A 12727-nucleotide genomic window follows, 5' to 3' on the forward strand; every position below is an offset into this window, starting at 1 on the left:
TTTAGTTCTTTTTGTGAACAGGTTCAAACACCATCACCCTTTTTGTTTGACCACTTCACACTTTACTTTCTGGTCATAGCATTTTGTCTTTATAGCATTGCTTTCTCGTTTGCTGAACTTAATGCCTTGCTTGGAAAACAAGTCCATAAAGCGATCAAACTTAATTGTTGCATCTGTAATGATTATCAGTTGAATGGACGAGTAACTAATATACACATTCAAATAATACACACACGCACCAAAACTCATCAGCTTTTCCTTGAATTAGTCTTTCTCACTAACTCTGTACCATTTGCTGTTCTGATAGCCACCCCACACTTCTGACCACTCATTCATCCACTTGACTGTCTCATCCCACTGCCCCATCCACTGCATAGGAAGGAAAAATTATGACTCACACTGATTGTAATTGTAATTCCGTTTATACAGCACTTACTACCCCTGATGAAGCGCCGAAGCGCTTTTCGTCATGTGGCACACTACTCCATAACCCAAATAGGATTAGTGGTGAATTAGTATAGGGAGTTATAAAATTTATTTGAGCGGTGTGCAGTGGACATGTGAGTTTATTTGGATTGTAAAAGAAAAATGGGGGGACAGAAGAGCGAAGGGTTTGCATTTACATAGCGCTTGCTACCCCTGATGAGATTTCAAAGCACCTTTTGGTGGGTAGCACACTACTTCGGAACTCAGACAGGATTAGTGGGGAATTAGTATAGGGAAATATGAAATTCATTTGAGTCTGTTAGTTGGTTTGAAAAGGATACTGGATGATTTGGAGATCATAGCAGTAGGAGGAGGTTTGGGATGAGTAATGGGGACCTGGGACCGGGAGAGGGGAAGAGTCAGAGGGAAGGGTTTAGAAAGGCTTGTTTGGGAGATCTGAATAGTACAAGAGGTTTGAGATCATTCAAGAAGGGTAGAGGAGGGAAGAGTCAAGAAAGCATTCTTTTGGGGCTCATAGTAGTAGAATGGGGTTTGGATGACTCGGAGAGTGGAGGTAGAGGATATATTAAGAGAGCTATAGAGTGAGATATAGGGTAGTACATTGGCTATGCTGAATTACAAATAAAGTAATAAGTATAAACATGTATATGAAAGGTTTATATATATATATAAGGAAAGTAATATTTGTAGATTTAAGTTGCATTTAATAAACTCAGAATTTCAAGTGTTTATAATTATTTTTTTATAATTCGATAGTGAAGCAATTGTAGATAAATAGATATGATGAGAATGTACCTATTTATGCAGTGACCCATATACACGTTAAAAATAGAATAATATAACCATAAGTAATATGTACATTTGTTAAGCAGAACTAACCAATATTTATAAACATAATTATTATACATGTTTATACAAAGGAATACACATATCTAGGTACACATTAATAGTCCAAAAAGATGCATAGTTACACAGGGATATGCTGTATATTTATGTTTGAGGATGGTGGTTATGTGGAGGAGAGCCAACTCTTGAGTAGTCTTCTGAATATAAGGTAATTATCAACAGAGAAAGATGTGCCACCAATGTTTTTTTCTCCTGAGGCAGGATTTCGTGGCGAGGTGCCAATCTACAGTAGAGATTCCTTTGTTAAATATATTTGGTGCTTTTATTCCTGATGAAGACCGGCCCTGTTCCATGTATCGCTTTGTGGGAAATACAGAGCAGCCTGAGTGTCGATCTTCTGGCAACCGGAAACCTATGTATAGCCTTTAAGGCAGGGTAGATGTGGGCTTGTGGCATTTTATGTAAGAATAGTCTGGCAGCAGAGTTCGGAATCCATTGTAGTCTTTTCATAGTGGTTAAAGATGATCTGTGGTAAAGGCTATTGGCGCAATCAACTTAAGACAGAACAAGAGAGAAAGTAGCCTGGACCTTGTGTGGGCATCCCAGGTGGGCGAAGATGCGTCACAGAGTTTTTATATAGTGAAGCTTGATCTTGCTAGTTTGTCCACTAGGGCATTAATTGATAGCTTGGGGTCCACGGTAGTTCCTAGGTTTCTTACTTCCTATGATACTTTAGGCGGAGTTCCCAGATGGTCCGGTCTGGCGGCGAGTGGGTCATAATTTTTCCAATCGCCACATGTGAGCATTTTCATTTTGTAAGCATTCAATTTGAGATGGCTCCATGTCATCCACCGATCAACGGCTCTGTGGCAACTAAAAATTTTGTCAGTTTCCAAGGTGTTTGGGGCTTTCTAGCTTAAGGAGTATTTGTGTGTCATCTGCATAGTTATGGCATATGAGGTGAAATTCATTGATCCGTGCTTGTAATGACTTCATGTAGATGTTGAAAAGCGTGGGTGAAATAAAAGAGTCTTGAGGGACCCCTGCTTTTGTAAAGTTTGGATGTGCAAGGGGATATGGATAGAATTAGTTTTGTTTTTAAGGTAGGATGTGATCCAGTCGAGAGCAGTCTCCGATATGCCTGCTTCGTAGAGTGTTTGTATTAGAGTGATATGGTCAACCATATCAATGGCAGCTGTGGGGACCAAGAGAAGTAGTGCAGCAACCTCTTCCAGTCAACTGTGCTGTTACGGTCATCCTAGATAGAAATGAGGGCAGATGCTGAGCCTCTTCCTGGACGGAATCCTGTTTGGAAGTCTGAAATTATGGAATTATCTTCAATGAATTGTGGCATCTGGGAGAATGCTGATCTTTCTATCAGTTTGTCCAGGAAAGTTCCATTTGTATTTGGTCTGTAGTTTTCAGGGTTAAGCGGATCAAGGCTTGTTTTCTTTAGTAATGGGCATATGTATGATTTTTTTTTTAGCTCTTCTGTGTAAATTCCCATAGTTAATGAATTGTTGATGATTCTTCTTACTGATGTGGCAGCAGAGGTAGTTTGAAGCATTTTCTTGAAGGTTTGTGGTGGACGTGGGTCAGAAGGACTGCCGCCAGACCGACTTGCTTTGACCAGGTCCCTAAATTCATTGCGTGATAATTTTTGGAAGTAATGGAGAGGCTGGGTTGCCTACTCTTGGGATCGGGGGGAGGGGGGCGGGTTGGAAAAGGGTTGATGCTGGTGGGTTTTCTTTGTTTTAAATAAGAGTCTAACGTGTGTACTTTGGTTGTATATCGATTTACCAGTTTGTCTGTGAATTCTTGAGTAATGGGATGAGCTCCTAGGCAATTTGGTTTACTGAATTCAGTGAGAATGTTATCAAATTCTTTATTTGCACATTTATCATTTTGAATTCTGTCGGAATAGTATTGTTTCTTAGCTTTTAATTGTTAATGTTTAATCTCTTAAGTTTCTGTAGGTAAAGTTTGTCTTGATTGATGTTTGTTTTGAGCCAGGTGCTTAGGAGCTTTCTAATTTGCTGTTTTATCTTTTTTAGCTCTGTATTTCTCCTAGGTGCCTGCTTTCTTTTCTTTTCCTCTGGGGGTCTTACTGGCATTAGGATCGCAAAAGCTTGCTGTAGCCACTCTTAATTTTTAACAGAATTTATTGTGCCTATAGCTGTACTGGATGTTAGTTGTGTTTCTAAGTGTTTAAAATCTAATTTGTTCGACGGTCAATATGTGGATGCATGTAAGGTGGTTTACGTTGTGTTGCTTTGTGTTGTTTTATGTTGGAAAGCAAGCAAATGGTTGTCTGACCATGTGACTGGAGTAATTGAAAGGTAACAAGTTCTGATTTGGCAAAAATGACATATCTGTGTCCAGCGATGTTTGTGGATGATCTGATATAGGTTCAGTGTGTCTAGGCCATTTTGGGTTTGTCAAACCAAATGTTTGGGTCACCAAGAATGCATAGGTTGAAGTGTAGTGTTATTAGGTTTGAAACTGTGTCTAGAAGTGTTGCATTGCTAGGTGGAGGTCTGTAAAGGAGTAGGAAGTTACAGGAGGAAGATGGTGTAGGGTTGCATCTGGTAAAGCGGACCTCACAACCTTGTATGGAGACGTTGTCAGCTTTAGTGACGTTGAATACAACAGCTAGGCCACCTCATTTTTCCTATATGATTTTGTGTGATAGTTTGATAGCATAGAGGAACGGCTGCATGCAACACTGGAGCCATGTCATCTCCCAACCATGATTCAGTTATGAAGATTAAGTCCGGTTGTTCATCAGTGAGAAGGTTGTAGATGTAATGCTTGTTTCTTTGTAGTGATCAAGCATTTAATAGTAGGCAGTTTTGAGAATGTGTTCTTGTGATGGTGTAACTTTGGTTTGTAGAAGAGTGAGCAATGTTTTGTGTATTTGTAGAAGGTTTGTCCTTCGTATTAGCTGTATGAGAATATCAATAGCATAGTTGTTCTATATCAGGGGTCTTCAATCTGTTGGGTGCGACCCCCAGGGGGGGGCGTGGAGTCCTAGAAAGGGGGTCGTGCAGTCCCATCGCACAAACGTTTGCATGGAACTGCCTGGATCTGGAATCTAAAACGTTTGCTGTTTGTTTTGGATTCCGAAAAGTTTGGCATCTTCATGCGCCCTCTGATTGGAGGACAACAGCGTCATCAGTGATTGTCCTCCAATCAGGGAAATTGCAGAGTGAACACCAGTAAATGCCGGGAACAGGGGCCATAACTATGCTCCTGGGGAAGTGTCTGCAGTGTTTCAATGTTTTGTTGTTGCCGCTGCCTTTCACTCCTGCTGCATTTCCTGGACGTCCTCGTCGTCGCTGTGTTTTTCCAGCTGGTGTCCTTTTCGTGCTCCTTCTTCGTGGATCTTAGCTACTGAAAAGCCGAAAATGATGTTTTCTGCTTAGAGTCTAAGCAGAAAACATAATTTTCTGCTTTTCAGGAGCTGAGATCCAGCAGAAGTTTTCTACATAGGGCCTGATTACATGTGAATGGAACAGTATTAATGCAGGCTTTATGCGTTAATTGCGCTCTGCCTGATGACTACTGGTTCGGTTTTTTCGCACCCAGTTTTACTGGATATGAAAGAACATGACCCGATTTTTCGGACTGGTAAAACCTGCTGGAAAAATCGCATTAGACTTTGATGACAGTAGCAGCAAAGCCTCATCCCGCATTTTAGAAGCATACAATGCTTTGCCCTGCTAGAAAAAAAGTGTTTCCCTCCCTCCTACTCCCTCTCCTTTCTCACCCCATCTCTCACATTTACCTCCTGCTCAAAACAGTTGGGAAAAGTATTTAGAAAATTTCCATAGCATTGCGAATTATGTGTGATTCTATGAGCGGAAAAATCATTCCACACAGTAATTCCCTGCGCGATGAGGCATAATGACCACAAGTAGTGTAAGGACAAAGGTTACCCAACCAGCTATGCAACTATACTACTTCTGCCATTTGCTCACTTCATTCGATCAAGCTCCCATCCATTTTTGTATTCAGAGAACAGTTTATGGGCTCTCTGATTTTGATTGATTCTTTAAAATCCATATGAGGTGCCCCTTAGGAACACAATTACTGTGCCTTAAGAAGGAAGGGTGTCTATTGGTGTCCCCACCTTTTACTCTCGAGGTGGTAGCCCAGCTTGATTTTCTATGTACAGCATTTGGCTTGTGGCAACATTAATATGTTTTTGGTGCTGTTACTGCACCAAGGGAAGATGTCTGCTGCTCTAATCTTCTAAACTCAGGCCCAGATTTATTAAGCCCCCGCGTTGGATTGCGTCAACTAATATGACACAAGGCAACGCAAGGGCTTATGTGATATTTACTAAGCACCTTGCATGGCTCTACATGGCTTAGTTAAACCAGAGTAACGCAAGGCAGCCCAAATTGTGTTACTCCTCGTTGGGATGGCGTTCCTACGCATCCACCCATGGATTTTTGCAAAACCCCAGGTTTACTACAGGCAGTAAAATTCGGAATGCATCAAATGCTACCCCATCCCAACAGCGGCAGAATGAAGAGAAATATATTTTTTTCCACGATATTTCCTCTTTCGAGAAAGAGGAAATGCCTCTGATGATTATTTTTGTGCAGGAAGGTGTCCGTTCCTACACAAAAACAATCCTGCTTGTAACGTAGCCGTTGCACCATGGCGCAAGGGTGCCTGCATTGGCGCTAGGCTGCACACTTTGCACCAGCGCAGAGAGAGCAGGAACGCACCATATCTTAGTAAATATGGTGCATTCCTGGTCCCTATTTGATGCAGTACAGCACAGCTCAGCTCAGCAAGTTGTCTTGCTGTGTTGCGCTATGTCAAGTGTTAGTAAATCTGGCACTAACAGCATTGGCCTGCGGCAGGTGGGGCATAGTTTGTGTTTATTTTTTATGCATGGAAATGTTTGCTGGCATTATGTTGATGAATTGCAAACATTGAACAGTGTGTGCACGGGAGATAATTTGTGATCACTAGCAGTGAACTATTCAATAAGATTACCATTAATTGAGCACACACTTCTGTACTAAGGATTTATTGAGCCCTTAATGAGCCTTCGTTGACTGACTAATTAATGCCTGTGTCAAAGGAGGATTTGGCAGACTACAAAGATCATCCTATCACTAATAATGGGTCACACCTTATCACAAGTTGACACAGCCATATATAATTTGTGGCTGTTTCCTGGTTTTCACAGCAACCGGAACTTCGTGTAACTTGTAAGTAGACAGCCTCCGCCCCACCTCCTCCACCATTCTCTGGCTTTTCACCCCTCAGACCCACACACAAGCATACCGGCACGCACACACACACATCTTCTTAACTCCAAAAATTCACGCCCACCCTTTCACCACTGCTGTCTTTGGGATTCCTCTGCTAAAGTAAGTCACACAACCAATAGCATGAGGTTGGAATAGTGAATGCAGGCTGGAGAGCATTTCTCATAGGTTCAGCCAGGCACCTGCTGACTTGCCTTGGCTATGCTTTCAGACCTTTTATACTTTGCTTGATACCACCAAAAACTCTGCACTGTGTTTTATGACTATTTAAACAGTCTCTAAATATGTTATTAGTACATGAGCTGATGCTGTGTTTCTGTGTTAAAGTACAATTTTGACAGATTCCAATTCTCTTCCATCCTCTGCTCCAAACTTCGTCTCCTTCCACACATCTTTGTCTTTTATTCTCATTTCTTTTCTTTCACTTATGTCCTGCTGCTGATGTCACCCATATAATGTTGTCAAATGTGCAGCTTCCACCATAGAAAGCCCTGGTGGTCCCTTTCTGTTTTGAAGATTGTCCATGGCAGGGGGTGGTAGTGTATTCCGCCCTTACCTTTTTGTCGAACTTCCTGTCTCTCTTCCTATCTTCTCTCCCTTAATTTCCTTCAGGTGGCTTCTTCACTTCCGGATTTGTTTTCTCTACACCTGTCCTCCCACCCCTTCCTCTGCCATCATGTCCAGGGCAGGCATGACTCTCTGTTTCAGTATATAAGTGTATTTCCCATCATCAGGATCATGTGGGTCCTGTCCCCTCACCCCTCCAGTGGTTAAGACCTAGCTCTGTCTTAGATATGGTCTCCCTTTGTTGTGAGTAAGGAGTGTCTCTCCCACACTGGGGATCTCTTGGCTGGGTCTTGCCCTCTCACCCCTCCAGTGGGACTGCCATTCCACAAGGTCTCCCCTTCCATTATTATCCAACATATTAACCAGGGAAACTGTGTTTTGACATTAATGATTTCCTGGAGAACAGGTGGATTGAACAATTTTTTAATTTGCCTCAAACTTCATGTAGAACCTGGTCTCTCTGTAGAGAGGAACACAGTGTTTCATGGTCTGCCTGTTTATTTGAATAAAGTATTGTTGTCTGTGAATTGTAGTCCTCCAATGTTTAAGATCAGTTGGATTGCTGCACCTGATAACAATATTTTGCAAAAATTAAAGCCTGAAAGTGGATGCATGGACACTCTTTTACTAATGTTTTGTAAGGGTGCTTGCATGCTGAAAGGCTACACAAGAGTTAGTGTCAATCTACTTACTTTTTAAAGGCCTGTATGCTTTATTGTGTTGTGTTATGCATCCGCCAATGCACACTTGAGTAAATAAATGCCATGGTGTTTGGCTTTTATTCTGAGATCTAGTTCCATAGTGACCTGGTAGCATAGTGTAATTTAGCGTCCCTATGGATACTAGGGTTCTTTGCGGCGCTCTAAGGCTGGCTTCAGAGCCTGGCCTCTCAGTAAAGAGGGATGCAATGTGGTTCCCTGGAGAAGGTAAGGTGTGACCCTGAAGAGGCAGGAACTGGGTGGTCTGCTCCATAGCACCCATAGTAGAATGGAGGTTGTCCATGAGAAGTAAGCAGGTGGTGGTTTGCGTCCCAAATTTTATTGATGGGGCAAAATGAAACCTGGGGGATGGCAGGAAGCAGTGGCGGTTGGCAGGGACCCTGAGAAACAGAGATGGGTAGGTAAGTCTATCCTAGATACTGCATAGTCTGTGGTTGCCTTGTGGGCTGTGGTCCAGGTCCTGATCTCCGAGGGTAGCAACCCTGAGACAGAGAAAGTAAGGACTAGGAGGCAGGTGTCAGCTGTAGCAGTGGGGCTGAAGGAGGGTAGTAGGAGAGTCTGTCTGTATTTATATTTATTTATGTTTGCCCATCTTATTGGTATTTATCCATATTTATTTTGTGTTTTTTGAAAAGATGATGTGATAACTTGTATATTTCCACATTTACTCAACAGATAGACGTGCACTCATACTTTTATGCCTGTCGCGTTTTAGCAAATTACACTGCCAAAATAATATAATACACACATCAAACAATTGGCATAATAGCACAAATACCTGTTGAGAAATGCAACAGTTAATTTGAGCAAATCTCAAGCTACTGGTCTGAAAGTCAATGATCTCAGCATAGTCACCCAAAAGTAGCCAATTATCTGTATTTTTCCACTTTTAAAAGTAGATACAGACAGGATACACAATGTTTTCCGTCTGTAGTTATCTATAAAAATCCGTAAAAACGGAAAACAGGGAGCCCTAATTATGAGGAGTACTAAGTTCTAGAACTTTTTGTAAGGAGAGGGTCCTCCTGCCTGAAAAGTTTTGACAGGGGGGTCTCGGCATCCAAAAGTTTGAAGACCTCTGTTCTATATCATATTCCACGTCCAGCAGGCTATGAAGGCATTTTGATGGGTCTGCGTGTGTAGGTGGTGGAGATGGTGGCTGACAGTGAGTTTGTGACCTGAGTTGTTTTTGTGGAGTAGCCTTGTTGTGCAATAGACATGGAGATGTGAAGTTGTAAAGAGTGTCATGTAGCTAATTTTCTTTCTGTCTGTTGAGGTTGGAAGGTGTATGAGTTAGGGGTGGTGGTGCAGCAAGTAGTCATGTTGTAGGGTGCTAAATTGTCCAATGGATGAGAGAAGGTCAAAAAGGAGTTGCTGTATATGTGTTAGGTGTGGGGGAAGAGAGAAAGCTTAGCAGTGGAGTTGGTTTAGGGTGTGTATTATTTGTTTAGTCAGGAGGGTGGGAGTGGGTGTATGTTTCTAGTTTGTGACGGAAAGGTTAATGATGTAGTGTGTATGTGTGAGATTTTGTTGTGTTGGTGTACGTGTTATATTTTGTTTTTGAAGAGCAGTGAGAGCAGATGATCATGTATTTGGTTTCTGAGAAGTATTTGTATGTACGTAAAGTATTGTTGGTGAGTGGACGTTGCAGGGTAAAGGGGAGTGGTGATGTGTTTTGGAAAAGAGTGCATTTAGTGTGTGAGAGGGGATGAACAAGAGTTAATAGTGTTTGTGTTAGATGTGATTGCTGGAATAGGTAATATGTGTGGTTGTGTTTTTTTGGTGAAGAGGAGGGTGTTGGTGGATGAAAAAATGGAAGGCTGATGATAGGTTTGGTGTTGACAGAAATTGGTCTTTAGGAGTAATTAGAGCAGGGTGTGTGTGTCTGGATGGGATATAGTTCCTTGTGGCGTGGATTGGGGTTGTGTTGGCGATGAGTGAACTGGTTAGTGCTATAGGATAGATTGGTGTTTTGTGTGTGAGTGAAGGTGCAAATCTGAGATAGTTGGCGTAAAAGGGTTTATAGGTGAAGTTTGTGAGGGTTTGCATTGGGTGTTGAGACATTGAAATGTGTGTAGGGTTTCTTTGTAGTAAATAAGTATAGTACATTTGATGTGAGTGTGTTAATATGTTTGTGCATGGGTTAAATTGGGTGCTGCTGAATGGGAAAAATGGCAGCATTTCTGACCCTAGGCCAGACCAGGCCCCAACAGGTAACTGCCTTGTCCTCTCTGCCCTTAGCCTCGATGCCTGGGCTGAGGTGCCCTGAGCCCTAAGCTAAATAGCCCTAGTGATCAGGTGAACCCTTCGGTCAATGAGAACCTTATCCCTAACCAATCGCATTATTAGCCCTAAGACCAATAGGAGACCAGGCCCTTACAACCAATTCAAACACAAGGAGATGATGGACAGAGTGTTGAAACTTTTCAGACATTCACCCCCAGTCACAGGTCTGGGTTGAATCCATCATGGTTCTATAGCTCACTTCACCACCCCAGTTCAGGCCCATCCATATGCAAATCAGTCTGGACACTGTACCGAAAACAAGGATGTGTTTGCCTTATAAACAATCACAGCCCTAGTCCTAGCAGTTAATGAGAAACAAAACCCTAAAGCTTGTGCTTCTTTCCAGATGAGAGAATGGAGAAATGGGCAATACAATAATTACTATTGCTGCATTGTGTTCTAGGTCTTGATGTAACCTACCTAACCACTGTAAAAAGTCCTCAACCTTTCCATCGACACACTTTTAACTTCCCTTGATGCACCCTCCACCTTCTGGCACCAGGCTACCTGATACTCCTTGTTTAAGAGAACCATTTGCAAATGACTGTTCTGGATTTACAATCTTATGCCCAAGAGCTAATCCCCTGCCCAAATTGCACATTCTATCCCCCTCGCTGTTCACTCTGCCCCCATGTGATCTTTTGTGTCTCCACTCAAACCTCTCTGTTCCTCCTCCTGGTTTCTTTTATTCACACTTGTTACCTTGTCTGTGTGTTAAGGTGCCCAACACCATGCAAGGAGTGTCTTCACAAAAAATGGTTGTTCTATAGTTTTGTTCAAATGGATACATGTCAATTTCAAGGGAATCACTAATTAACATGAGTTTTCTTCAGGGCAAGGATGGTGGACCTATAGATTCACATGAGGGCAATTTAAGGTGGTCAGAAATACCTTGCACTAGATATGAAATAATGATGAACTGTGTTTATAGAGACCTTTGGAATGCCTATGGTGTAACTCTTTCAGAGTTTTCTGAATTACGTTAGCCTTTAATTTGTGAGCTAATGTTCTCTCATGGAACTGGTAAAATGATACTGTGCCCGAGTGTGTGATCTGGGTACTGGAGAATTGAGCATATCTTCCTTATTGATCTGATTTACAACCAGCTGATATTTTTTAAAATTATAGCTTGGCAGTTTAACCATGTCGAAAAACGCAATTGCAGTTTACTGAGGACTGTGCAATTTTATAGTCTTACTGATGTATGGCTGTGATTTTGCTCCTTTGAAACCAATTTTGAGATATTTAAGAAATGGTCTCCAAGGGTTTTTGAACTCAAGATAGTACCAATGCTTGACATTTTAGTTTTTGAACGTGCATACTAGTGTCAGTGGATCCTTAGTGGAAGGAATTGCCTCAATTTCACAACAGACTTTTTATTATCTACAGCTGGGATCGATGGGCGGCTGAAGATCATGTTCTTCGTGACACAGACGAAAACCGCAGATTACAGCGCAAATTGGCAAGAAAAGCTGTTGCTCGCATGTAAGAAAAATTTGATGCTAACCAAAGAAAAACTTTGCAAATCACTGAAGATAGTTTTGTAGTGCATTTTTACCCACTTTTGAAAATAATAAAGGTGTAAGTACTATAACTTGATTTCCAGTGTACCATCCTGAACACAACCACAAGCCAATTTAAGGCCTTATTTAGAGTTTGGAGGACAGGTACTCGGTCACAAACATTAGGGATATCCCAGCCACCTTATTACAGGTGCATTCGGATACAATACACTTGTAAGAAGGAGCGCAGGATATCCGTCACTTTTTTGACAGAGTACCAATCCACCAAACTGTAAATCCAGCCCTTTATGTGGTATGCCTAGGACACAGGTTCCACTGAAAGTTTCCAGAGATTAATGTTAATTTAGCACTATCTGCGTTTTAGATGTAATATACATGTAGAACCTAATCCATACTGAGTGTTGAATGATTGTAGATCAGATTTTGTACTGCACGTTTAGGATACAGAAGTCCAGGTAGAGTATCCATGTGTCTATGTAGACAGTTTGTAAAAGTGAGGTCTGGTGAGACAGTCAATACTTGTGGCTAATCGGCTGAGAGCCTGCATTTGTGTTTCTGCTTATTCCCGAACTTCATAATATGCGTTGAGTGTCATTGATGAAGAGACTGCCAGACAGGAGTCCAGGATGCTAGGATTTGTCCCTGCCACACTTAAAAGTGTGAGGCAAGTGCGCAACTTGTTCCTGCAAGAGGGTGCCTAGCCTGGTATGATCTTTCGCTGGACAAATGGAGTAGATTTTCTTGGACCAAATCGGTGGGAGAGTGAGCACTATGGTGGCAGTAAGCCACTGGTGAGCACATTATCTTGTGCCTTCTGTAGTGGGAGCTAGTGTTGAAGATGGTAGTGTAGCTGACTTAAACCCAGATCCTATAACCAGAGGAGGGCTACATTTGCTCCTTTTGCAGAGCAATTATCTAAATTATTATCAGACTCCCAAGGAAGGAAGGCTTACAATCCAGTCAGTGTGCCCACTTGAAGCTCAAGAGTGTTCACACTTTACTCCTGTTCAGATGACCATTGTTTTACATTGCTTCTTACACTTGAGTA

At 41.9% G+C, this 12727-nt stretch overlaps 1 protein-coding gene across 1 annotated transcript in view; it reads left to right on the forward strand.

Annotated features, from left to right (window-relative positions):
* The window catches only part of MSL3 (MSL complex subunit 3), a 176263-nt gene that overhangs the window by 24157 nt on the left and 139379 nt on the right, over window positions 1-12727 (forward strand). The window contains exon 3 of the mRNA XM_078657908.1: window positions 11546-11641. Within this exon, the coding sequence (XP_078514034.1) occupies window positions 11546-11641 (96 nt within the window). The remainder of the gene's footprint in view (window positions 1-11545; window positions 11642-12727) is intronic.

This window comes from Lissotriton helveticus, chromosome 8 (genome assembly GCF_964261635.1).
Source record: "Lissotriton helveticus chromosome 8, aLisHel1.1, whole genome shotgun sequence".
Lineage (NCBI taxonomy): Eukaryota > Metazoa > Chordata > Amphibia > Caudata > Salamandridae > Lissotriton > Lissotriton helveticus.